A 23,854-nucleotide genomic window follows, 5' to 3' on the forward strand; every position below is an offset into this window, starting at 1 on the left:
AAACTCCATGCTAGCAACAGGATGCTCTTGAGCTCAGGCAGAAGTGCTGCTGAAAGTTTACCAATGTGATAGGACTGTCCTGTGTGAAGAGACAGTTGGAAAGACCGACAGCATGAAACTTGGCAATAGGCTGAGAGCACATGGAATAAAAATAAATTGGTGCCTTTGCCACAGGCTCATTAGGGAAGGAAGTTGAGAATGTGCATATTTGCTGCTGCTTTATGACAGCAGAGCTAGAGAAGCCACAGAAACTCAGGCACTTCTCAATAATAGTCATTGATATCTCAGAGGACAGAAAGCAAAACTGCAGGAGTAGCACACAGGCCCACGCACAGAGGATTTAAGTCTTGAAGAGAATATGAAAGATCCATAATACATTTGGCTATATAGGTGGGGCCTCAGTATCCATAGGGGATCCATTTTTGGTCCTCCTGCGAATGCTGAAATTCATGGATAATCAAATCCACAATTGGTCCCTTAAGCCCTTGGAAGGGGACCCTCTGATCCTCTCTGGAAGGCTTCCTGAAGCCCGCAGATGCAGCAGGCAGATGTGTGCTGTCTCTGTGGGGTTCAGAAAGCCCTCTGGAAGGGACCGGAGCTCAGTTCTGGTCCCTTTTGGAAGGTTTAGGTGGGGCCCGAGTCTGCCCTAACGTGGGTCTGGGGGATCCTCACTGAGCCAGACCTGTGGATGTAAAATCTGCTGATAAACAGGCTCCATCTGTATTGTTAAGCTTTAAGTTCTCCATTGTCTGAAAACTGCTTCTATGTTTAAATTTCTTCCAAGATGTTTAGGCACAACCAATCTACTGGTATCTAATGTGAGAAAGCTTTATGGCTTCTCCAGTAGGTTCAAATGAATTTTTAACTAGTGTTGCTCATGTAGGATTGAGCAACTTGGTTCTATTTAACCTAAATATTGAACCAAGGGAATTCATTGATATAGTTCTGTCTGTTATTGGTATATAATTGCCACTTGTCTGTTACCTGCCTTGCGAGGTGTTTGTAAACTAGAGATGGATCCTTACCGCCTGAAATTGCCCTCCTATTTGGCATTAGCAGCCGAAACACTTCACTTTAATATTGTTGGAGCGCACACAGGGAGTGCCATGTATCCCGAGACTGTTTTGCTGCTTCTGTGATGAAAAACTGTACCTGCAACAGGATTGTCTGTTCATCAGAGAGGCAGATAAAGGGGTGAGGCTAAGAATCCCTCATGTAAGTATTGTGTAAAGCAGTTTTTGCCACCATAGGAGGCTACTAGGTTGTTACAACTCTGTGTTAAGTAACTGTAAAAAAACAATTTTCAACGAGATAACTGTGTAGCATACTGTTTTCTCAAACTGTCGGTTGGGACCCACTTGGTGGGTCGCGAGCCAATTTCAGGTGGGTCCCTGTGGTAAATAAGATGCACAGGTGCTGGGCTTAGTCTTAGTATGTGGCAAACAACAATAGTCACGCCTGCGCAGAGAGCAAACTCTCAGCCTTGGAACATGCTGAGTGTCTGAAGCCCAGTGAAGTAAACAACGGGAGGTTTTTATCTCAAGAATGTTTTGTGGTTAGCTAGAGTCAGTCAGGACCAGCTAAGAGTTGTTAGTGTAACTTGTATTGCACGGTATTGCGACACATGTTTAAGAATGAATAAAGCTTGCAGGAGGCGGGGCGAGGAAGTCAGATCTGTTCCAGCTTCAAGCCTCGCTGATGCATCTCTACATTCAAACCTGTCTGCCGGCTCTCATTCATTTGCGCTGATTCCATGCTCCTTTAGCCTCAGTTTCCTTACTTAACCCTTCAGTGCTCTGCACTCATCAAGCCACAAGGCCATAACAAGCCTTGTGGGCATCCCAAGCAGTGTCAAACTGCTACAGGTCTCCATTCATTTCAATATTTCATTTTTAATATATTGGACTTGATGCTATCATGGTATGTGACTGCATTTGGGGAAATGTTACAGACCTGTACTTTTAACAAGCTACTATATATATTCTTTTAACAATGACAGTAAATGGGACTTACTGTTAAGTGCAGGTAGGATTGCAGCCTAGGATTGTTAAAAAATTTCCTACTTCTGGATGTCACTTCTGGTCTTGACATGACTTCCAGTGGGTCCTGAAAGAATCTCATTCTAAAAAGTGGATCCCAGTGCTAAATGTGTGAGAAACACTGGTGTAGCACGCAGTGTAAACAGCAATATGCACTGTTTTGTTTATGCATATCTATAGAATTGTGATGCCCAATATTTATATTAGTAAATGTCTAAAAGGTTTCCGTCAAATGAACTCTTGGGTCCAGGCTACACATTTACTGTGTACATTTTTACTTAGTTACGTTTGTCCTAAGTTTTTCGTTTTTCAGTTGGGGTGAGAGAGTGAGAGAGTTGATTGGGACCTTTCATGCTGCACTGCCATCTTGACAGAACTTGTGTCCCCAAATTTGCAGTTGTTAACCCTACAAGTAAAGCTTCCTTTGTGGGACTAAAAACAACTTCACGGGTTGATTTGTTGGATGGCAGGGTTAAATGTCTCTTCCCCACATGCCACAGTCCTCAGCAATTTTCCCCCATTCCTCACCCGTCAGTGCCGCTGATAGTGAACTTTAAAAACTGGGGGGGGGGGGCAGTCCAAACCATACATTTAATGTAATGGTACTTTGCTCCTTGGTTCCATACAACCTAACTGTATACATTTACTAAAATATATTAAGATATGTTAATTTTTTCCCCTCAGGAATGCATTATTGATGAGGACTGTGAGACTGGAAAATATTGTGAATTCTCAGGTTTGGAGTACAAGTGTCATGTTTGCAAAACCCAGCACACTGTGAGTATTGCATATTTTGTCACTCACTTCACCATGTAACAATCCATGATTAATTCCTACCTAGAGGTGCTTTGGACGACTTTCCTCATACCATTTTTCCATGTTTCTTCTATTGTACCTGTATGATGGAGTGTTGGTAATAATTCCTGGCTTGGGACTGTAGACTCCAAACCCCACTTGAGTTAAGTACAAGAAGATTGGGGTGAAGTAGGGAAAGTGTTGATAAAATGTCTGCTAAACATTTTGCTGGAACTGGAAAAATCCAAACCACTTGTTTATAAGCCTTAAATGTATTAATAAAGAATTTCCTGGTCAACACATGAGAAAGTTTAACTTTCCTGCAGGTATTCACTGAATCAAAACTATGCATCTTCATCCAACACCGGAAAAAAATAGATAACAGCAATTTCTTCAGATTCCTCTAAGCTAGAGGTTTTCAAACTGGTAGTTCGCGACCCACCAGTTTGTGTAACACTTCCCCCATCCCTTTAAGGGGTGGGGAAAGGGGGGAGGTGGCAATGCAAACCCCAGGATTGTGTCGCTAAGGGGGGGCAAAGGGGGTGCTTTGTACTTAGTTTTAACTAGATAGGGCTGCTGGAGGATGCAGGAATTGTGGGAAGCCTTGCACAACCTTCTGCAGTCTCCCTGAGGCTTGGAATGTTTGGAAAAAGCAGGCACAAAGCACCTCCTGCAAAACAGAAATGCTTTGCACCTGCTTTTACTGAAGATTCCAAGCTTAGGGAGTGCTGCACAGGGCTCCCTGCACCTCCAGCAGCCCTATCTAGTTATCTTTGTACTAAGTACAAAGCAACCCCCCCCCCTTAGTGATGAGATCCTGGGGATTTTGTTATTGCCCTAGCCCCTCCCCACAAACTGATGGAGTAAAGCTCCCTCAAAGTTTGAGAAACACTGCTCTAAACACTTATGGAGCATGAGACATGTTATCCTTAGAAATTAGACAGGTATACCCTTACTATTTGGTGACTGATCTTCCTGTTTGGTGCCATTAAACAGCAGGTGGATATTATGAGGTATTAATATTAATGTGCACATGAATATAACTACTTTGACATTGGGTACCCAACCTTTGATTTTTTTCCATCCTGATTCTTTGATCTTCTCAGGGTTGCCGTTCTTAACCATTTGAAGAACTGTTTATAAAGTTAGCTGCAACAAGACAGAGGCTAGGCTAGGGAAGGTTTCCCTGCCTGATCAGCTAATCATTTTCAATTCCAGGAAGTCTCAACTCTTGCTAAATATTGAGGCCATTTCAGTTCTAGAAACTCCAGAGATGCAGGCAACGTTCTTGCATTGCTAAAGTCTCTGCTGAGATCTTTAACAGTGAGATTGTGGGGAACAGTGACCTCAAAATGAGCATCATCCTTAGATGTATTTTAAATCAATTTCTAGCCTTTAAACTTAGTTTGACTAGTCAATATCTTTAGGACATTTTTTATGGAAACCTAGGTGTCAGGGTGTTTATGGTATATTATGGGGATATTTCATATTATTAGATATTGTTTGGCAGTAAGATTGCAGAGTGGCATGTTATAGCAGGGATGTTGGGTAATAACAATGGTTTGACCCTACAACAATGAAAGGTTAAACTGGATCTGAGAAACACCAAGGACATTTGGGAAACTGGCAATGCAGTGGTTCTCAAACTTTGAGGGAGCTTTACCCCTCAGTAAGTTCTTTCGGAGAGGGACTAGGGCAGCAATGCGATCCCCAAGATCCCATTGCTAAGGGAGGGTGAGGGGGGTGCTTTGCTCTTACTTTCAGAAGGCAGGGCTGCAGCAGGCTACAAGAGGTACGGAGAGCCCTGCACAGCCCTGCACTCTCTGAGGCTTGGAATGTTAGCTAAAAGCGGGCGCAAAGTACCTCCTGCAAAAAGGAAGTGCTTTGTGCCTGCTTTTAGTGAAAGTTCCAAGTCTTGGGGAGCGCTGTGCGGGGCTGCACAGGGCTCCTTGCACTTCCTGTAGCCTGCTGCAGCCCTGCCTTCTGAAAGTAAGTGCAAAGCACCTCCCCTCGCCCCCCCCCTTAGTGACGCGGTCCTGGGGATCCCCAGGATCGCGTCACTGCCTCCCTCCCCTTCCCCTGCTCCTTCCCCCGCTCCATGAATCATTCAAGGATTATGGAGAACAAGCTTTAAAACTCAGATGGCAAAGCAGGCAGAGCAATAAGCAGAAGGGTTAACTTTCTTTTCCAGTGCTGAGTGGCCAAGCAGGCAGAGACCCTGAAAGTTAGATAGTGGAATAGAAGGAATGCATCAGGTGTTAGAAATCAGCTAGTGGAGGAGAAGATGAGGTGGAGGTGACCTAAGTTTTGATTGAATAACAACTTGGAGTGGCATGACTCAGCATATTGAGTTGAATGGTGATTGAATGGATTGGTTCTTGATACCTTGTGGGTCCCCAGGAAATTTCCTATAACTGTAGGCTAAGAAAGTCTATTCTTTACTACTGAGCCTGGCATCTGCCACAAGAAGTGCTGCCAAAGTAAAATTGAATTGATGGTTAGTCTTAAGCATTCAAAGTCAGTGTAGATGAAGTTAGCTTCATTGTTTTCTTTGCGGAATGTGTACTGATTGCAGGAACCATTTTCCATCCCTCTCCTGCCCTAGGCAGGATGAGCTTTGGTTACCTGAGTATATGTAACTTTAACTTTAAAAAACTTTTCTGTGTGTGTGTGTGTTCAGAAGGCTAAAAGGTTGCTCCAAAGGGAAACCTTGGTGTATTAAAGTGTGAGCACTGGTAGTGGGTTATTGAGACTGAGTGTGGGTAGCCTGCCCTATAAGGGTGCAGAAGCCCTTAAGGCACAAAGAGGCACTGACACTAGGGTAAGCTTTAAAATGTGTTAAAAATCTCTAATTGAATCTGGAGACAACATTCTGGGTTACAGCAAAGATGAAAGTGGCCCCTCTGATTAACCTAGGATGAAAGCCTAGCAGTAGCAATCTACTCTACTTGGCCACCTCCAATAAAAATGCTATTCTCATACTCTTTGTTGGCTTTCTAGGCAGACTGCCATTTTTTCATTTAAGCCTTTATAGCATTCAAAGTGAAATGATCTTATAGTGTTAAACTTTTTTCCAGTTGAAATACACAGTATAGTTTGGGGTAACATAGTCGTATTTATGCAGTGTTTTGTGTATTCCTACACTATAGGCACAATCCTAACTAGGTCTACTCAGAAGTAAGTCCTATTGTGTTCAGTGGGGCTTACTCCCAGGAAAGTGAGGTTAGGATTGCAACCCAAGTCTGTTTACTGTAATAGCATTGTTCCAATTCTTTAACAATTATCCAGTTCCTCTGGTGATCAAGAGGTTAATTGTGCATGCATGCATATTTGTGTTTCATTATGTCTCCCAGCATTGTTCTCGAGATGTGGAGTGCTGTGGACACCAGCTTTGCGTCTGGGGTGAGTGTAGGAAAGCTGCCTCAAGAGGAGAAAATGGAACAATTTGTGAAAACCAGCATGACTGCAATCCTGGAATGTGCTGTGCTTTTTCAAAAGGTCAGTCCAATGTTTCCACATTTTATTTTTCTGTCTTGCCTGTTCTTTCCCATGGATGAAGGACAGCCAAGCAATGATACCAACGTGTAGGTCTGTATTTCTGCTCCATTCTAATGTGCATATTAAACTCCCTTAAGGAACCTTTTTCGATTGTGAGCCCTTTTGGGACGGAGCCATTAGTTATTTGATTTTTCTCTGTAAACTGCTTTGAAGTTTTAGTTGAAAAGCGGTATATAAATACTGTTAATAATAAAATAATAATAATATTAACAACAACAACCTGTATTATGGAACACCAGTACACGTGTACGTTTAAGTGCAGTGGATATAAAATGCACATCTCTCCCGATGCCAAAGAGCTGCACAAATGGAAAAGCACCTGCTATCAAAACAGCACATTTTACCACTTAGTAATTCCAACAAGACTTCCAAAGAGCAGCAGTTTCCTTAACCACTAACTATTTTCTGTTTCTTTGTACTGGGGCGGTTGGCAGTAGGAAAGGATGGCATGAGCTTAGAGCATCTATTTCAGAGCTTTACTATTCAGTGTTGTTGGTATCGAACACTAGTCGAGTTCATAGGAAAACCCAAGACAAATGTACAGGTAGTATAGATAATGAAAACTGGGATAACTACACTGGGAAAAATTCTTCAGTTTAACCAAAAGAAATGGTGTGGTTGTATAGCCTTCCTCATGAATCTATATCTCTACCCATGTATGATCTGAAGGGATGTATACAATGGGGGTGTATATTCAGATGCTGGTGTGTGTTAACTTGATGGTATTGAGGCTTTTATCCCATAGTGGCTATGAAACAGCAATTGTCAATGGGATTACATGTTCAGTACTATCACTATATGGTGGGTTGCTAAGATGGCTGGTAGGAACACCTGTTACCCACCCAACATGTAGATGATTTTAGACTGTTTCTACTGAGAACATTGACTTTCAATTTCAACTTTTGAGATTAGTACTTGCATCTTGTTTGGAAAAAGTTTTACTCTTAGGGTGTGAAACTTCATTGAGGAGACTTTACGAAGGAGCATTTAGACATAATACCTAAAGGATATTTATGCTCTACACACATATTCTTCATGGAAAACTGAAGGCATCAGAAGTATAATTAAGTATAATTAAGCTCTCCAACTTACACCCACAGATCTTCTATTCCCTGTGTGCACTCCGTTACCTGGAGAGGGAGAACCGTGTCATGACCCTTCAAACAGATTTCTAAATTTAATTACATGGGAGCTGGAACCAGACGGAGCCCTTGACCGCTGCCCATGTACACATGGATTGATTTGTCAGACACTTAGGTAAGAACAAGATGTATTAGGTTGTTCAGAACTGCTGAATTGATGACCAGAACAAATGAGTCAGAAGTATGAATGGATGGTTTGATTCATCTCCAATTCCAGAGATCTTTGTCTCAGAAGTACAAAGTATAGAAATCTTGTTTGTTGTATGCAAGATGCATTGTATCAACTGCAAAAGTGTAATACATCATAAGGCAGGTGTCACAATTACTTTCCCCTCCTAATAATTGCAGATATAGGTGCTCCTGTGGCATGACAGGGTCTGAAACTCCTTCATTCACATACATTTTTGCAAATGTACCTGTAGTGCACAACTGATCTAAGAAAAATGTGGTGACACTAACAAAATTTGTTACTTTCCCCACAGCCACAGCAGTGATTCTCTCTGTGAACTGTCCTCTAACAGAACCCAAAATGGGGATAATGGGAAACAGGTGGTAGCAGATGAAACATTTCTTCTGGATTTGGTAGCCGAGGACATTCTTGGTGACTATGAAGACAGATTGATAAAAAAAGCACTGGATGGCTTAGCTGATGAAGGAACTGACTCAGAAGACTTGGATTTGGGTAGTGATCTGCTATTTGGAGATGAAATGTAAATTAATGGAGTTAGTCATGCATACAATTCTAGAAATGCAATAGTACCTTGGCTTATAGCAGCCCTAAACAGTCCTTTTCCCCCAGTCTGCTGCTTAGAATTGCAATACTTGAATACATTTTCTATAGTTATCTTTTGCGCTGCATGATAATTTTTCTCTTGCAATGACTTCCTTCTATGGATCAGCAATTTGAGTTTCATGTTTTGAAATTGTTAATAGACAAATTAATTTAAGTCTATTTAAGAGTGATGATGGTTTGAGCCCTGCCTTTTCTGTATATATGGGTGTGTTAACAAATTTTGAAGAACCATGTTTTTTTGACTGGGTATTAGCTTTTATGTATGCTTCTGTTTAAAAAAATTATCACAATGAAATTTATAATCAAACTATGTACTTCAAAAACATTAGTGCCTTAGTCTTAAGATGACATAAATAGCAAGAATTCTGTGTTCTGTCCTTGGGAAACCAGTATCAGTCTGGCATGTGAGCAGTTCAACCAGACTGTGCTATGACCTTGGACAATTTTGCTTTGCTTTGGAGTTTGTATATTGTGCCTTCAGAGACTAGCATTAAAAAAGTCAGCTTCTTTAGTTGGCTGGGATAGTAGCTGTTGTCCAAAATGCAGCTATAGCCCCTGGCAGTGGCCATGTCTAATCCAATGCATATTAAAGTTTTCTCGCTGGAATTGCAACTGCTTGCAGGTGGGGTAAAAACTTTTAGATTTGCTCAGGTACCATCTGCAAACATATCCTTGAGTGGGTAACTGTTCCCAGTTGCTTCTCTAGGCAGCCCCAAATTTACTTTGGTCCTTTGAAGGGACTCTCCTGGATCTTTGCACAGTGGAGAAGAAAACTTCATAAGCATAAACTACACACAAAAAACTGCAATGCAGGTTTAAGAGACAGCCTCACACAAATGCAGAAAAAGGGAAGATGAGTTCTAGCCCTTAGTCTTCCTAAAATGCCAAGAAAGCAGAGGCTCTTCAAGTCCTATTCCTATATAGCAAAACTACTCCTGCACTGGGCAGATAAATCCACAACACAAATGGACAACATAATATTCAGGGTTTCAGGGCTACCCTCTTGCTATTGTATTCTAATTAGGACCAGCTGTTGAAGTATGCACCTCCCAAAACTAAACTTGTGCTGAAAAATAGATGTCGAACTCTCAAAGGGTAAGTAAACAGACAACCATATCACATCCCTTCAGTTTTGTACCCAGAAATACAGAGATGACTGTACTACAAGCAGCAATGACTCTGTGGACACTTGGTAGTGATGACTCATATAGGCTCTGATCCATTGTGACAGGATTCCCCCCCCCCATGAATTCAGTGAATCACATTTTACACACACACACACAGTGGTTGATTGTAAGTACATTTTTCAAACTTTGTGTAGGCTGACTGCCATACTTTGTCTCAGATAGCTGGCATACAGACAATAGCCCCAAACAGCTACTGTCTGTAGCTTCCTAGAAATGGTTTTAAGGAAAAACAGGGCCATGCAAAAGAATGATTCTGCTAGAATATAAGATGCCTTATATCAGGGGTGCTCAATAGGTGGATTGCGATCTACCGGTAGATCGCGAGACAAAATGAGTAGATCGTGGAGTGCCGCCCCCCCCTTCAGGTGCCTCTGGGAGGAAACACCAGGAGTAAGGCCCATTGTACTCAATGGGGCTTACTCCCAGGTAAGTGTGGCTAGGATTGCAGCCTCACAGCCTAATCCTAGGCATGTCTACTCAGGAGTAAGTCCTGTTATACTCAGTGGGGCTCAAGGTACACCAACATACATTGTACACATAAATGTTATATGTTACGATGGCACAAACATTGTAAAAAAAACTCTGGTAGATCTCTGGGCCTTGCTGGGTTTCAAAGTAGCTCTCGAGCCAAAAAAGTGTGAGCACCCCTGCCTTATATAATCTAAGAAGCCCTCAAATGCTCCTGCCAGAAACAGTCACTGGGAAGCAAATTTCAGAGAAGCCATATGATTTCACCAACACAATGGACAGTACAACAGCCTGGCTGAAGGGTAGTTTTATGCCTTGTTCCCCATCATTTCTACAACAAGACATCACTGATCTCTGCTGGAATAAGCCCACCCACCACCTTGCAATACCTTCAGGAAATCTTGCAGATTTGATTTGTGGGTTTGGAAGCTAGTAGGACAGTCACTATTAGAAACATGAGAATATCTTCTACCTTTAAGCTTCCAGGCAAAAAGGTGCAGCCACTCTGGATAGAGAAGTCTATCTTCATGGCACCATAGCTCCTTTCTGGGCTAAGCTCTTAGCAGAAAAACTGCATCATCAGAAGTCTCTTTGGTGCTCAGAGTGAAACCCCATCTGGTGGTGGTAGGGGAGAGAGCACATCCCTTACAGCAGCCCAATATGCTTCAGTTCTTCCTTTTGAGGAACACTGAGCCACCTTGTGCACAGAGGCAGACACTGCGAAAAAGAGTGCAGCCCTGGAGAAGGGGACAACAGAACTGGTATCTGCCCAGAAGGCTCTGCTTCATTTCCGACCTTAATGGAATACGGTAGAAAGCTAACAAAACAAACTGGTATAAAGCTGAGGACCCCTCCCCAGAAGTTAAGGGCTTAGTAACTTGAAAGGCAGAGAAGTTACCTGGGAAATTTGATGTGGCTCACTTTGAGTACTTGTCAAAGTCCATGCTGAACACAACAAATAAGCACAGGAATCTGCCCTTGTCATTCTTTCTACAGCCAGACACATAACCTCAAGTTATGTGAGTAGCCTTGCTATAGCCTCTGCACTTCAAGTAATCAGCCCAGGTTTGAAAATTAAATCCGAAAGGAAAAAACTTTACTATTGAAGCTATACCATGAGCACTAGAAATATTCTCCATTACCTTTCCAAAAACAATCTTATCCTTTTCAGTTGTAAAAGAAGTTCAGAGAATTATAATTAAAATAATAGAATGAACAAATGTTTTATTGGCATGTTCATTGTTGTAAACAGCATCTGGCATGGAAAAGTTTACCAAAACCTTTATTGATTGATATAAATTAGATGGTATTTAAAAAAGAACTATATAGAATTGTTTGTAATTGATCTTATAATGTGACAAAGCAAAATCTTACTGTGTTCTAAACTTTGCAATGAAATCCTGGTTTACTTCATCACTCTGCACCTCATCCTGAACTACTGGAGAGTCTGTAATGGGACATCTTAAAGGAGATCAACTTTTTAAAAAACTACATAAACTAAGAATCAACTGCAGGAAAAAAAAAGTATGATTTGCAATGGTACTAGGAGATGCAAACTTGCAAGAGCCCAAAAACAAAATGTACAAAAAATGTAGCTGAACAAAAACCTAAAACTTATTAACAAGGGAAAATTACAAACTTAAGTACCCAGCATTGCCAAACATACAAATTTAAATAGGCAACTATACTTTTAAATGTACACAGTGAATATTGATATGTGAAGAGAAATACCATAGTAAACAGCTGAAATGTAGTTCTGCTAACTCAGCAGGGCAGAGCTGTATTTACACACTGAATGGAGCAGTGAAGTTGATGGTGTCTATAACCTAATAAAAATCAGTCACCTTAACACACTGAAAAATAAAAAACAACACCTGCTGGTAATGGTTTTTTTCTTTTCTAAAAATACTCTCAGATGTTCTCCTTGCTGGAAGAGAAATTTATGAGATTCTGCTAAAAACATAACTTTATAAGGGTTGGGAGTGCCAAATCCACCACATTTTCAGTCCGTTGCCATTCCCGCGCTTTTCAAAAAGCAGGTACATTTACTTCTGAACTCTTCAGTGAGGTAATGTGTGTATCAGTGAAACAAACAGAAAAGGATTCATTCATGGCCTTTACACAGCTTTTATTATCAAGCTATGAATCTCCTGTTTGAGGCTAGTTTACTAGCTACTGCTCTGTGCACATTGTCCTCAATTTTTGCTCACTACCCTCCCCCACCCCACTGTTGTATTTTTATTTGCACATCCCTTTTATCTTTACAGTACATTTGACTATAGTGCACAACATGATTCCAAGTCAAACAGTGACCTAACTGGGCACTGAGCTTCTGATTGGTAAAACTGCAGCCCAATCAGTGCTGGTGTCTCCACTGTACACCTAATGTCCTGCCATAACAGCACTACATAGTAGTAGTGAACCTCTCTCACTTAACAAAAAATTCCCCAGGGAAAATGCTGAAATAAATATCAGTCTTGAGTCAAATCTTTATTTGGCGCTCCGTCCAGATATATTTTTAGTGCTTTTTCTTTACGAGGAGAGTAGGTCACACGGTGTCCAGTTTTCTGAAGTCTGCTGCTTTCTTTTTTCATTAACTCATTTCTCTGTTCTTCTGTCAATTCCACCACTTCTTCAGTCTTATCCCTGGTATACAAACAGCACAGTTAAAAATGCCATAGTAGCAACTGGAAATTTTTTTTACAGGAACTAACTTATGTATTAGCTTATTAGGACTTAAATTCCAGCTCATTTTTAATTACCAGATGTAGGCACCACAAAAGTTTTCAAGAATTCTTTTTTCTGCATAATGCTGGGCATATCGTGGGGATGAAGCTGTGTGTAGATAAGACCACAAGATCTTATCTTATAAACTAGGTAAGACCACAAGATCACTCCATGCATGTGGTTATCTAGCAGTAGGGATCAGGGAGAGTCTGATGCTAAATCCAACCCCAAAGGTGGGCTGTAATGGCTGTCTATGAATTACCAGACCTGAGTCAAAAGGGGATTCTTTTTCTGTCAGGGAAAGAATTATAGGCCCAACACTCACTTCAGTACACTTGAACATTTACAAGAAAAGTTGATGCTGGATCTACAGTATCTCCTCTAAATAACTATGCATAAAATGAGATATAAGAGGTCAGAAGCTTGTAAGTATTTAGTCAGTAAGGGTTTTGTCCTAAATTTAGGGCACTATCTTAGGCATGTCTACTCACAAGTCCCGCTATGTTCAACAGGCCTTACTCCCAAGAAAGTGTGCATTGGATTGCTGCCTAAAAATGTTAATCATGACTAATTCCCATTGACATCAGTGGAACTTAGTCATGACTCAATGCAGAAGACAATGCAAAGTCGTTGGCAATATCTGAAGTGGCACAGCCACAGCATCTGTAAGCTTAGTAACTGAAATGGCAATTACTGAAGATGTCACAATGATACAAGTCAAGGCAGTCATACATATAGGTTCCTGGAAGATGGCACTGACTCACACCAAAGGTTGTTCCATATTATCTCTGCCTAGATACAAGCCCAGTGATAGCTACGAAAGCTTCCAAGATATTTGCACAGAATTGCTGTTGAATATGAACCAATCCATACTTACACCTGTAAACAGTACATCTGGACATATTTTTACCCAAACAAGCAAGGCCACATCAAAACTAGTCAGCTTTGCTTACGATTCTACTGCAGTGTTTCCCAAACTCCTGCAAGAGTTGGGAGCACTGTAAGTGCATGCGGGGGAGGGGCTATGGTATCAACACAATCCCCAGGATCACATTGTTCGCTCTGTGGGGGGGGGGGTGTGGGGGGGTGTGCTTTCACTTACCTAAGGCCTCCAGGGGATGTTTTTGATCAAAAACCAAAGTGGTTTTCAATTGCTTTTTTTACTGCTTGGCGGCTTGGGGAGCCCTCCACAGGCATCTGCAGGGCTCCCCACACTCCCTAGAGGCTGGCATTCCCCTTAGGTAATTGGGGAAAAAACCCTTGTTCCCAGCAGCAGCAGGGATCACTTTGCTGTCTTCCCCCCTTCCCGCCACTTAAAGCTGCAGGGATAAGTACTTCCTTGGCTAGTGGCTCATGACCCACCAGTTTGGGAACCACTGTTCTACTGCATACACTTAAAAAAATAAACTATTGTAAACACAAAAAGGTATACCTATAAAATATCACTGCTCCATCATCACAAATGTAGAGAGGCCATACATTCAGTGTAGAAACCTTAGGATTCCAGTCCAAATCCTGATGTATCTCTAGAACAGAAATCTCACATGGAAATGTTCCTCTGCCCTGGAAAGAACAAAATACATTAGCAAAAAGAGTATATATGCCAAGGATGTACAGTATGGTCTAAATCCCACTGTACACAAGTATATGCAACCTTGGTAAGACCAATGATGACAACACTACCCAACAATTTTTTTTCCTGCTGCTTCAGATGTTAGATCTATTCTTGGATACATCTGGGGCACTGATTCCAAAAATGGCACCCTAGATGCTGATGTGCAGCCAACTGGTTGAATCAACATATAAGGTGGCTATGTCATATCTCCAAAACTAGAGCTGGTAGGATTATAATGCACATTATGCAGCCCCCCATAGAGATGACAGGCCTATTGCTGTTTGTTGATCAGTAACCATGCAGCATGGCCTATATACATTGATGTGTGTTCATGTATGCATAGGTTAGACCAGGGGTGTCAAACGGACCTGGAGGCTGGATGCGGCCCACCGAAGCTTTTTATCCACCCGCAAGTTCTCAGTTGCTGAGTAGTGCTGAGGTGTTACTGCTGAAAGGGCGACCCACATGATAATTGGGCCCTCCAGTATCTTGAAATATGATCAAGATTTGCATATTTTCTCTTCTGACATTTGCAACTAATGTGTTTCTAAGCGAGAAAAAGTTCTTATTTCTGGTTATGACCTGTTTAATGACATTACTTCCTGCCTAATTACATCGCTTCCAGCCCACAGCAGGTGTCATAAATGCCATTCGGCCTGTTCTACAAAATAAGTGCGACACCCCTGAGTTAGACACTGTAGTCTGAAGAGATAAACCAACTCACCTTTGCAAACTCAATGTTTTCTATAGCAATTCCACTTATTTCACTAAGCTGTCAAAACAAAAAAAGAAGACATTCAGGTTCTTTTTAAAAAATTGGGCACACACATGCTGTTATTCATGTTAATAGCATCACACTAACAAATACCTGCTGGCAGCAATACAAATAGTTTCCACTATGAATCCTAGTAGTTTGCACTATCCAAACTAAAACAGAATTTCTGTATTTAATATTTTAGTGCACAAAGCTGACTAACGTTTCTCCTACACCAATGAGAACATTAAATAAAACTGAAATTTGACAGTATCAAAAGTTAATTAGAAGCGATTGTTCGAGCCTCTGCTCATATGGGGGGGCATTAATTACTACTATGATTCTGTCCTGAAGCTTTCAGAGCTCCACTGAAGGGACAAATATGACTTCTAGAACATAAGCCTGCTAACTCACCTTTTCTTTTAACTCATCAACACTGCTGCTCTCCAAAACCACTTCCTGAAAGGGATCCAGCTTCATCTCAGATGGCCTCCACTTCCTTGACAGAACAGCAAGCTGTGACATAGATTTCATCTTTTCTGCTCCTACAAAATTTAATTTGAGTACTGTTGTGATCTAGTAAGAAGTTTCAAAGACTGAAAGATACATAATGAAATGTGTATGTATTCTAAATGAAAACTATAGGTATGTGTCACTTAACGACAAGGATAAGTTCCGTGAACCCTGTCGTTAGACACATTCATTGTTATCTGGATTTCCTCAAATGGCATTTGGACAGAAGCCCAGAATGTCTTGAGGCACAGGACCACTGCCATATATTACTTACATCTGGCCTTCCCCTCTCTCCTTCCCTCAAATACATGGAACCACAATGTTAAACATGCTGCTATTGACTGAGGGCCAAATCCTATCCAATTTTCCAGTGCTGGTGCAGTCATGCCAACAGGGCATGCATCCTGCAAAAGGGGAACAGTCATGGAGGCCTCCTCCAGGTAAGGGAACATTCATTCCTTTTCCTCAGGGCTGCACTGCAGTTGCACTGGCACTGGAAAGTTGGATAAGATTGGACCCTGAAACACTACCAAAATGTTTGCAGTTAGACAGCTTACCTATCACGAGAGTCTGGTGGAGACATTCATAAGCCCATCATACAGTGAATAACTAATTGCATAGTGAGCCTTGTTTTGTTAGAGAAAGTGCATCATAAAGTGATGTCATTGCATTGTAAACCCATTGTAAAGTGAGGACCTACTGTATTTTATCATGCATCTTGTTGTAATTTATGGCTGGTATAGAAATAAGATTAAATTTAAACACTGTTAAAGATAATGAAATGGCTAAATGATACAATTAAAAACATTTTGAAATATAAATGATTAAGCTAAAATGATTAAGCTAAAATGGCAACAATCTTAAAGCTTTAACATGTTAGCTTTGCAATGTTATTACCATCAAGTATTTCTAGGAAGACCTCCCAGTTACTTGAAATATTAATATCTTCTTCATAGACATGATAATCCAGAAACACAGTGCCAGGATTTTTCCAGGTCTTCTTTCTTAGGCGGAATCTGTAGAAAAATTAGTATCTTTCAATAAATACTAGTTTAGTCTACTGGCTATCTTAGACAAGCTATGACAAAAGCTAAATTTACAGAGAATTTGGTCTGAATCCACAGTAGCCATTTTCAGCCACTGTGCCATGGCATACTGGTGTGCTGCAGATGGTCTGCAGGTTTGGGGGAGGATCATTTATTAATAGGGCCACTGGGGGATGTGAGCCTCTGCTGTGAGTATGGTGTGCCTTGTCAATTGTCAAAAAACTGATGGTGTGCCTTGACAATTTTAGTGCCTTGTCAGTGTACCATGAGGTGAAAAAGGTTGAAAATCTTTGATCTACAGTCTTCTTTATACAGGGGAATGGGCATGTTTTCAAGTGGAGGAACTAACAAGTAAAAAGGAGGAAACACAACTTCTACTATTCATGCAAAACCATTTTTAGAACAAGTTTTAATTTTATAGAACTTTTTTCTGCAGTGCTTTCATCGCAAGATGGGAAATCCATCGTGCAAAGATGACCATTGTACGCTGCATTTAATTACAGAGGAAAAAATGCTAACTTTAGAACACTGCAATATTTCAACCACCAGAAACAAAATAAGAACCAATTATAATGCACAATAGAGCCATTTCTCATGTGAACTAGAGATTTAGTTTTACCCAGTCAAGCTAAAGGAAAACAAGTGATTGTCCCCCACTTATTTTATTGTGACCAAATCAATAGCTCTCCATCTTGTATGCACTTTGAGTTTCCAAGCTATAAACACATAGGACCCAAACTTCAATGCTCTTTACCTGTCAATAGTCAGATCTAATCCACATTGCTCCCTGAGCTGAGGAAGTAACTCCTCTTTTGACTGCCGAACAGTCATTCCTTTAGCAAAAACAGAATCAAGAAGGAACTTGCAGGGCTGTGAACACAAAAAATAAAACAACAACAATATTAGCACAAGTAACTGCTCTTTTGGATAGAACAGAACGAGAAAAGATAATACTACTCTCCATGATGGAGACTATGATAACCAAAGTGTGCTACCAAAAGGGGAGATTTGAGCTTACATGTGAATTCCCCTTCTCGGTGGCCTCCATGTCCAGGTCAGTTAGCTGCAGGTGGGTATGCTTATGATAGGGCTCTTGTTTTGTGGATGTAGAAGTTTACAGATCAATATAAACTGCCTTCCAAGGCATGCTCTGACCTCCGCAGAATGGCTTCTGCTGCTGCCTTTGTGGCAGACATCTCGGCGGACTCTATCCAACTTTCTGCAAGAGCCATGGCAGCTGCTCTTGCAGCCTTCGGCTGACTGACCCCCACCACGGAGAGCCCATCAGTGACAGTCATGTTCTTCCCTTCTATAACTTGTACTAAAAAGCACTTCATGTCCTCACCAACAACAATGAATATCATGTGGAGGATGGGGAAATGCACAGCATGACAACACCAGAACATGAGGAAGGGAAACTTTATACACGGCACTGTCATTTTCAGAGATATTTCCACATTTATCATCATATGTAGTTCTGGCTTAGTGGAACTTCACCTTCATCTCAGGAAAATCTAGCAACATGCCCCAGATTGTTCAGGACTGATCCTCCTCTATCCCATTAACAGTATTAGACCAGTTTAACCAGGTACATTACACCTGGCAATGGGGCCTACTCCCAGGTAAGTGCATGTGTGCCTTTAGCTCAAGATTTTTGGCGTATTCATCTAGCAAACAAAGTAATAATAAGAATATCATCCATTCTGCCATTTCAGTCCAATTAGCCAGTTGGGACAAGGAACAACATGGCCAGGCTGCAAGTCTGCATAGTCCTCATACAACTGCCAGATGTAGATGACATGAAATATTCGGGTGTGCATAATACACCTTACTTTTTCTACAGAGAGATCAGAGTGAGATTTACATTTGCAAAAGGAATTACTTTATAATGTATAAACTGCAGTGTAAGAATTCCACCAGGGTTATGCTGCTAATATTAACTGCCTAATGCGTTTCCCATGCTAGAAAACATATTCACAATATACTTTGTATGCCGATTACAAGTTTTCCCTGTGGATTAATGTCCATAGGGTAAGAAACAGCACTCTAATCCTAAACTGCTCTGAATACCCTTTGGAGAGATAAAGTGGGGTAGAAATTTAGTAAATAAAATAATCCTAAACATGTTTATTACTACTTGAGTTCAACAGGACCAGATAAGTGTATCTAAGATTTCAGCCTCAGTGGCCAGTAGTAGGTCCAGTAATAAAACACACTCACTGAAATAAACTGTAAGAGGTCCACCTTTTAGATGTAAAGCTAGCTAATAAATTTTAAGCAGTTAGAAGCTTTCCTTACCTCTGGATCATTTATCAACAGCTGATAAACCTTGACTCTGTATTCACCCTTCTTCAGTGCTCTCCCAAGCCTAATTGTTATCTTAAAACAGGAAAATATGTATATATATTAGAATCAAAATTAGAAGCTACCTCTCTGTCTTATCAACACAGTCCACTGTAAGTACAGCAAGAATCCAACAACCTCCAGATATTTTTGTGTCTCTGACAAACCAGAATGATATAGGATTCAGTTGTGCTACGTGTAGAGAACTAGCTTTCAGAGGGAGAAAAGACTACATGGTTGAAAGGAGAAGCTTTAAAAAGGTGTAAGTGATGTCACCCTAAAAGCCTTAAAAAAACATGTGGCAACCACAATCCTGAACATCACCCTTGTGCATCATACTAAGCTTTATAAATGAACACGAATGCTTTGCAAGACATGTTCTGCAATAACCTACATTTGCAACTGAGATACATTAGGAAGGTTTGGTAAATGTATAAAAATTGCATAATTTACTCTAGCCTTATTCTACACAGTGGTTCCCAAATTTTTTAGCACTAGGACCCATTTTTTAAAATAACAATCAGACATAGCTTTACACTAAAAAAAAATTAGCTTCACTAGCTGTTCAAGACTATATTTATCCTTTTTACTAAGGTAGAAGGGACATCTTCTGGAGCGTTTGTTGAGCTCCATGTTCATCGAATTGGGACCATTTTAGTGGCCTTTCATTCCCCTTCATCTGGCCTGTGATTGGAGCTCAGGCACCCTTGCCTGCTCATGAGCAAACACACACGTGTGGCTTTCCTTCGGACCCAATACATTTTCCTTGTCAGCAGGGGAGGGGACGACTTCCTTCTCAAGTGTTTTTTGGGGCCTGAGTTCGAGATCATTCTGATGGTGTTACATTCCTTTTGGCCTGCCCTTCGAAGTGGACCAAAGCATAGTTGCCTACTTATGAGTAAACGCACATGTGTGGCTCAGTTTCACTTTCTATAGGGCTCAATACATTTTCCTTCTCAGCTGTCAGCTTGTCAGTTTCAAAACCCACCAAAAATCAGGTTGCAACTCGCTGGTGGGTTCTGACCCACCATTTGGGAACCACTGCTCTAGCATCATTGTGAGTTGTGGAAGCTAGCAACAGCACAGGGGAGGCAGCAGATGATGCTGCAGCCGATGGCCATCACTGATTATTTCTTCACCGAGTGCCTCCAATTGAAAAGACACCGTCACTCAGCTGGTGGCACTCTCTTTGATCAGGGGCTGGCTGTCTGGTATCTGCCCACAGACTAGCCTGGGAATGAGGCCGAGGGGTGACAGAGGAGGATGCAAGAAAGGGAGAAACGGAGGAGGAGAGGCAGTGGAGAAGGTTGAGTGAAGAGAGAAATCAGAGACCAGAATGTGAGAGAAGACAGAACAAAACAGAAAAGGCTAGAAAAGAGGAGAGTGTCTTTGGAAGTGGGCAAGGGAAGACAGGCAGAGGGGAGAACTAAGGGAGCAAAATGCACGAAAAGACAGAAGTGCAAGGGAGATAAAGCAGAGGAAGGGAAGGAGACTTCCAAGGAGAAAAGAGAGACAGAAAGAGAAATCCACTGTGAATTCAACATAAGGAGAGAGGGTACTCTACTTGGCCACCAGGGCAGATCCAACACAGCTGTGCCTCCCCAAAGCATCCCCCTGTTGGCAGGAATGTTCCCAAGAATATGGGTACGGGGTTGAGATTAGCTTGGCAAATGAGCTGAGGGGCAATAGGTAGTATCTGGTAGTGAGAAACCAGACAACAGGCAGAGTAGCCTTGCTTACGTGTTGGCCCACCTAAGAACATAAGAACAGCCCTGCTGGATCAGGCCATAGGCCCATCTAGTCCAGCTTCCTGTATCTCACAGCGGCCCACCAAATGCCCCAGGGAGCACACCAGATAACAAGAGACCTCATCCTGGTGCCCTCCCTTGCATCTGGCATTCTGACATAACCCATTTCTAAAATCAGGAGGTTGCGCATACACATCATGGCTTGTAATGGATTTTTCCTCCAGAAACTTGTCCAATCCCCTTTTAAAGGCGTCTAGGCTAGACGCCAGCACCACATCCTGTGGCAAGGAGTTCCACAGACCGACCACATGCTGAGTAAAGAAATATTTCCTTTTGTCTGTCCTAACCCTAGTTATTTGATTTTTCTCTGTAAACCGCTTTGTGAACGTTCAGCTGAAAAGCGGTATATAAATACTGTTAATTAAAAAAAATTAATTAAATTAACCCGCCCAACAATCAATTTTAGTGGATGTCCCCTGGTTCTGGTATTATGTGAGAATGTAAAGAGCATCTCCCTATCCACTCTGTCCATCCCCTGCATAATTTTGTATGTTTCAATCATGTCCCCCCTCAGGCATCTCTTTTCTAGGCTGAAGAGACCCAAACGCCGTAGCCTTTCCTCATAAGGAAGGTGCCCCAGCCCCGTAATCATCTTAGTTGCTCTCTTTTGCACCTTTTCCATTTCCACTATGTCTTTTTTGAGATGCGGCGACCAGAACTGGACACAATACTCCAGGTGTGGCCTTACCATAGATTTGTACAACGGCATTATAATATTAGCCATTTTGTTCTCAATACCCTTCCTAATGATCCCAAGCATAGAATTGGCCTTCTTCACTGGCGCCGCACATTGGGTCGATACTTTCATCGACCTGTCCACCACCACCCCAAGATCTCTTTCCTGATCTGTCACAGACAGCTCAGAACCCATCAGCCTATATCTAAAGTTTTGATTTTTTGCACCTCTGTTAACTGTTCTTAAATAAACCGCAAGAGTAAAACTTTCTGCATTCTGGCCTTTACTGAAGCACCTGAACAACTTACTCCTACGTTGGAAGTCTCTTGGTGGGAGATGGAGAGAGTAGAGAACGCCACAGCTATGTACACCAATGGAGCAATTATAACACAAGTGAATATATTTAAATGCCACATACAGATAAACCTGACACACAGCATCCAAATAAATCCCTCCATTTTTGAACTTTCAGTACTTGGCATGTTTGCTAACCTTGTTATCATCTGAGAAGGATGAAAGTGTTTCATTCAGCCGAACACTCTCAAATTCTTGATTGCTGGCATATACTCGAAAAACTTTAAACTGAGACGACGGAACACCAACAAATGGTTCCAAGTGTTGTTTGAAGGCAGAGAGAGTAATTCTTTTATCAACATGAATCAACAACCCTAAGCCAAGAAGAAAGGAATTTTCAATGTGAAAATAAAATGTTCAATTCCTGTAGGTTAAATATGTAAATATTTACTGTGCCATCCTTGTAATGTAGCACTCACCTCGTCACATGTGTCACATAGCTTTTGGGCATCTTTCTGTTGCCACAAAGATAAAGATATGTATGCAGCCATCCTAGGACTGCTCTGTGTTTCCACACTACAGAGGATGTGCATGTATGTAGAACTTTGTTACTCAACAAGGAAAAACTCCAGTGGCTGGGGGAAGGGGAGGAATGGTTCAGATGAACAACCATCCTTTAGCAGTAACTTACAAGGGTAAACTACAGAAATGCCCCCTTTTTTGAAGATTAATTCTGAATGCCTTTTTATATACTGCTTTTCCAAGATCAAAGGAGCTTACATTCTAAAAAAACGTTATTTAAAATCATACAACATGCTTCTAAGTAGAAGCCAATAGTACAAGCTCCCTCACGCCTGTGCATCTCTTCTCTTGTCTTAAACTCGGGGCACACAAATCTTTAAGCACTCCATGGAAGGAGGATGAATTATCTTATGCTGTTGGTGCAGTAAATCTATAGGGGATACATATCTAGTAGACAGATACTTGATTATAATCAAGTTCACATCTGGTTTAATTCTTTCTAAATTTGCATTAAAAATGAACTACTTTCAAGAAGACAGTCTTCTACGTAAGACAACAATCTTCTGATTGACCTAGTTGACAGCCCAATTCTAACCTGCGCTGGCACAGCTGGGCCAAGTGGCCTATGCTGTATCCAGCACAGGTTAGGAGCAGGCTGGAGGTCTCCTTGGAGTAAAGAAATTTTTTTCCCCTTACACTGTGTTGAGCCCAGCCTGCTCAGTGGGGTTATTTGGACACACGTCAGTTATTTTGCTGATGTTAAGTCCAAGAAGCCCCTTCTATGGCTTCCAGACCCAGGGAGGAGGAAAGGGCATGGTGGACACTACCTCTGCTGATCCTGGCCAGTCCTGGACCTATTCCACCCCTCCCCACTGCCCAGAAACGTCCCTCCCCACCTTCATTCCACTCTCCCTCTGACCCTGAGAAACTTGGCACATCACTCACCTTCACCAGTGACCATGGGCAGGACCATGAAGGCTTTCCTACCAGAGCTGCTTACACAAGAGCCATCACAAATGCACCAGCAAAGTGGCTGCTGTGCCAGTGAGGAATAGTAGATTTACCTTATTTACATCGCAATACTGAAAACTGTAGGCATCAATTAAATTTGACTGCTTTTCTTTCTTTTTAAGAAAATCTTGCAGATGCAGAAATATTCAACACAGAACAAGATTTTGTAAACATTTGGAACCAAGAAAACACTGAAAAAACTTTGGATCTGTTGTTTTGACTTACAAGTCAATCTCCCATTTTTAAAGTATTCGCTTAAGTTAGCCATAGTTTTTTCCATATCATTGAGACTAATTTTTCCCTGCTAAACGACTCAATGTCTGTAAAGTATGAAGGTTCCTACTTCACCAAATTCCAACTCATTTAGTTTCTAAATGCCAACCATTAATCCAGACTTGTAAGCAACTCCATGATATTCAGAAAGCATAATGATCAGTCTGATGATAAAAACTACATGAGACATCAAAAAACGGCAACGCTTCTATATTAATTAGAAATAGGCACCTGCCATTCTCATACGGACCATGCAAGTACCTTAACATACCGATTCACCTTGCAACCTT

General features: G+C 41.4%; 2 protein-coding genes across 8 annotated transcripts in view; one reads left to right on the forward strand and one right to left on the reverse strand.

Moving 5' to 3' along the window:
• The window catches only part of DKK3 (dickkopf WNT signaling pathway inhibitor 3), a 38,873-nt gene extending 27,007 nt beyond the window's left edge, over positions 1-11,866 (forward strand). For all 5 annotated transcript variants that reach the window (XM_066639273.1, XM_066639291.1, XM_066639308.1 and 2 more), the window contains 4 exons: positions 2,724-2,816; positions 6,188-6,332; positions 7,493-7,649; positions 8,017-11,866. In XM_066639273.1, coding sequence (XP_066495370.1) covers positions 2,724-2,816; positions 6,188-6,332; positions 7,493-7,649; positions 8,017-8,248 — 627 coding nt within the window. In that variant the 3' untranslated portion in view covers positions 8,249-11,866. The remainder of the gene's footprint in view (positions 1-2,723; positions 2,817-6,187; positions 6,333-7,492; positions 7,650-8,016) is intronic.
• USP47 (ubiquitin specific peptidase 47) overlaps positions 11,181-23,854 on the reverse strand; it is an 83,274-nt gene continuing 70,600 nt past the window's right edge. For all 3 annotated transcript variants that reach the window (XM_066639250.1, XM_066639239.1, XM_066639261.1), the window contains 8 exons: positions 21,957-22,132; positions 18,936-19,016; positions 17,392-17,507; positions 16,489-16,607; positions 15,493-15,623; positions 15,049-15,096; positions 14,142-14,272; positions 11,181-12,628 (listed from right to left, as the gene is read on the reverse strand). In XM_066639250.1, the coding sequence (XP_066495347.1) occupies positions 12,454-12,628; positions 14,142-14,272; positions 15,049-15,096; positions 15,493-15,623; positions 16,489-16,607; positions 17,392-17,507; positions 18,936-19,016; positions 21,957-22,132 (977 nt within the window). In that variant the 3' untranslated portion in view covers positions 11,181-12,453. The remainder of the gene's footprint in view (positions 12,629-14,141; positions 14,273-15,048; positions 15,097-15,492; positions 15,624-16,488; positions 16,608-17,391; positions 17,508-18,935; positions 19,017-21,956; positions 22,133-23,854) is intronic.

Source organism: Tiliqua scincoides, chromosome 1 (genome assembly GCF_035046505.1).
Source record: "Tiliqua scincoides isolate rTilSci1 chromosome 1, rTilSci1.hap2, whole genome shotgun sequence".
NCBI classification, from domain to species: domain Eukaryota; kingdom Metazoa; phylum Chordata; class Lepidosauria; order Squamata; family Scincidae; genus Tiliqua; species Tiliqua scincoides.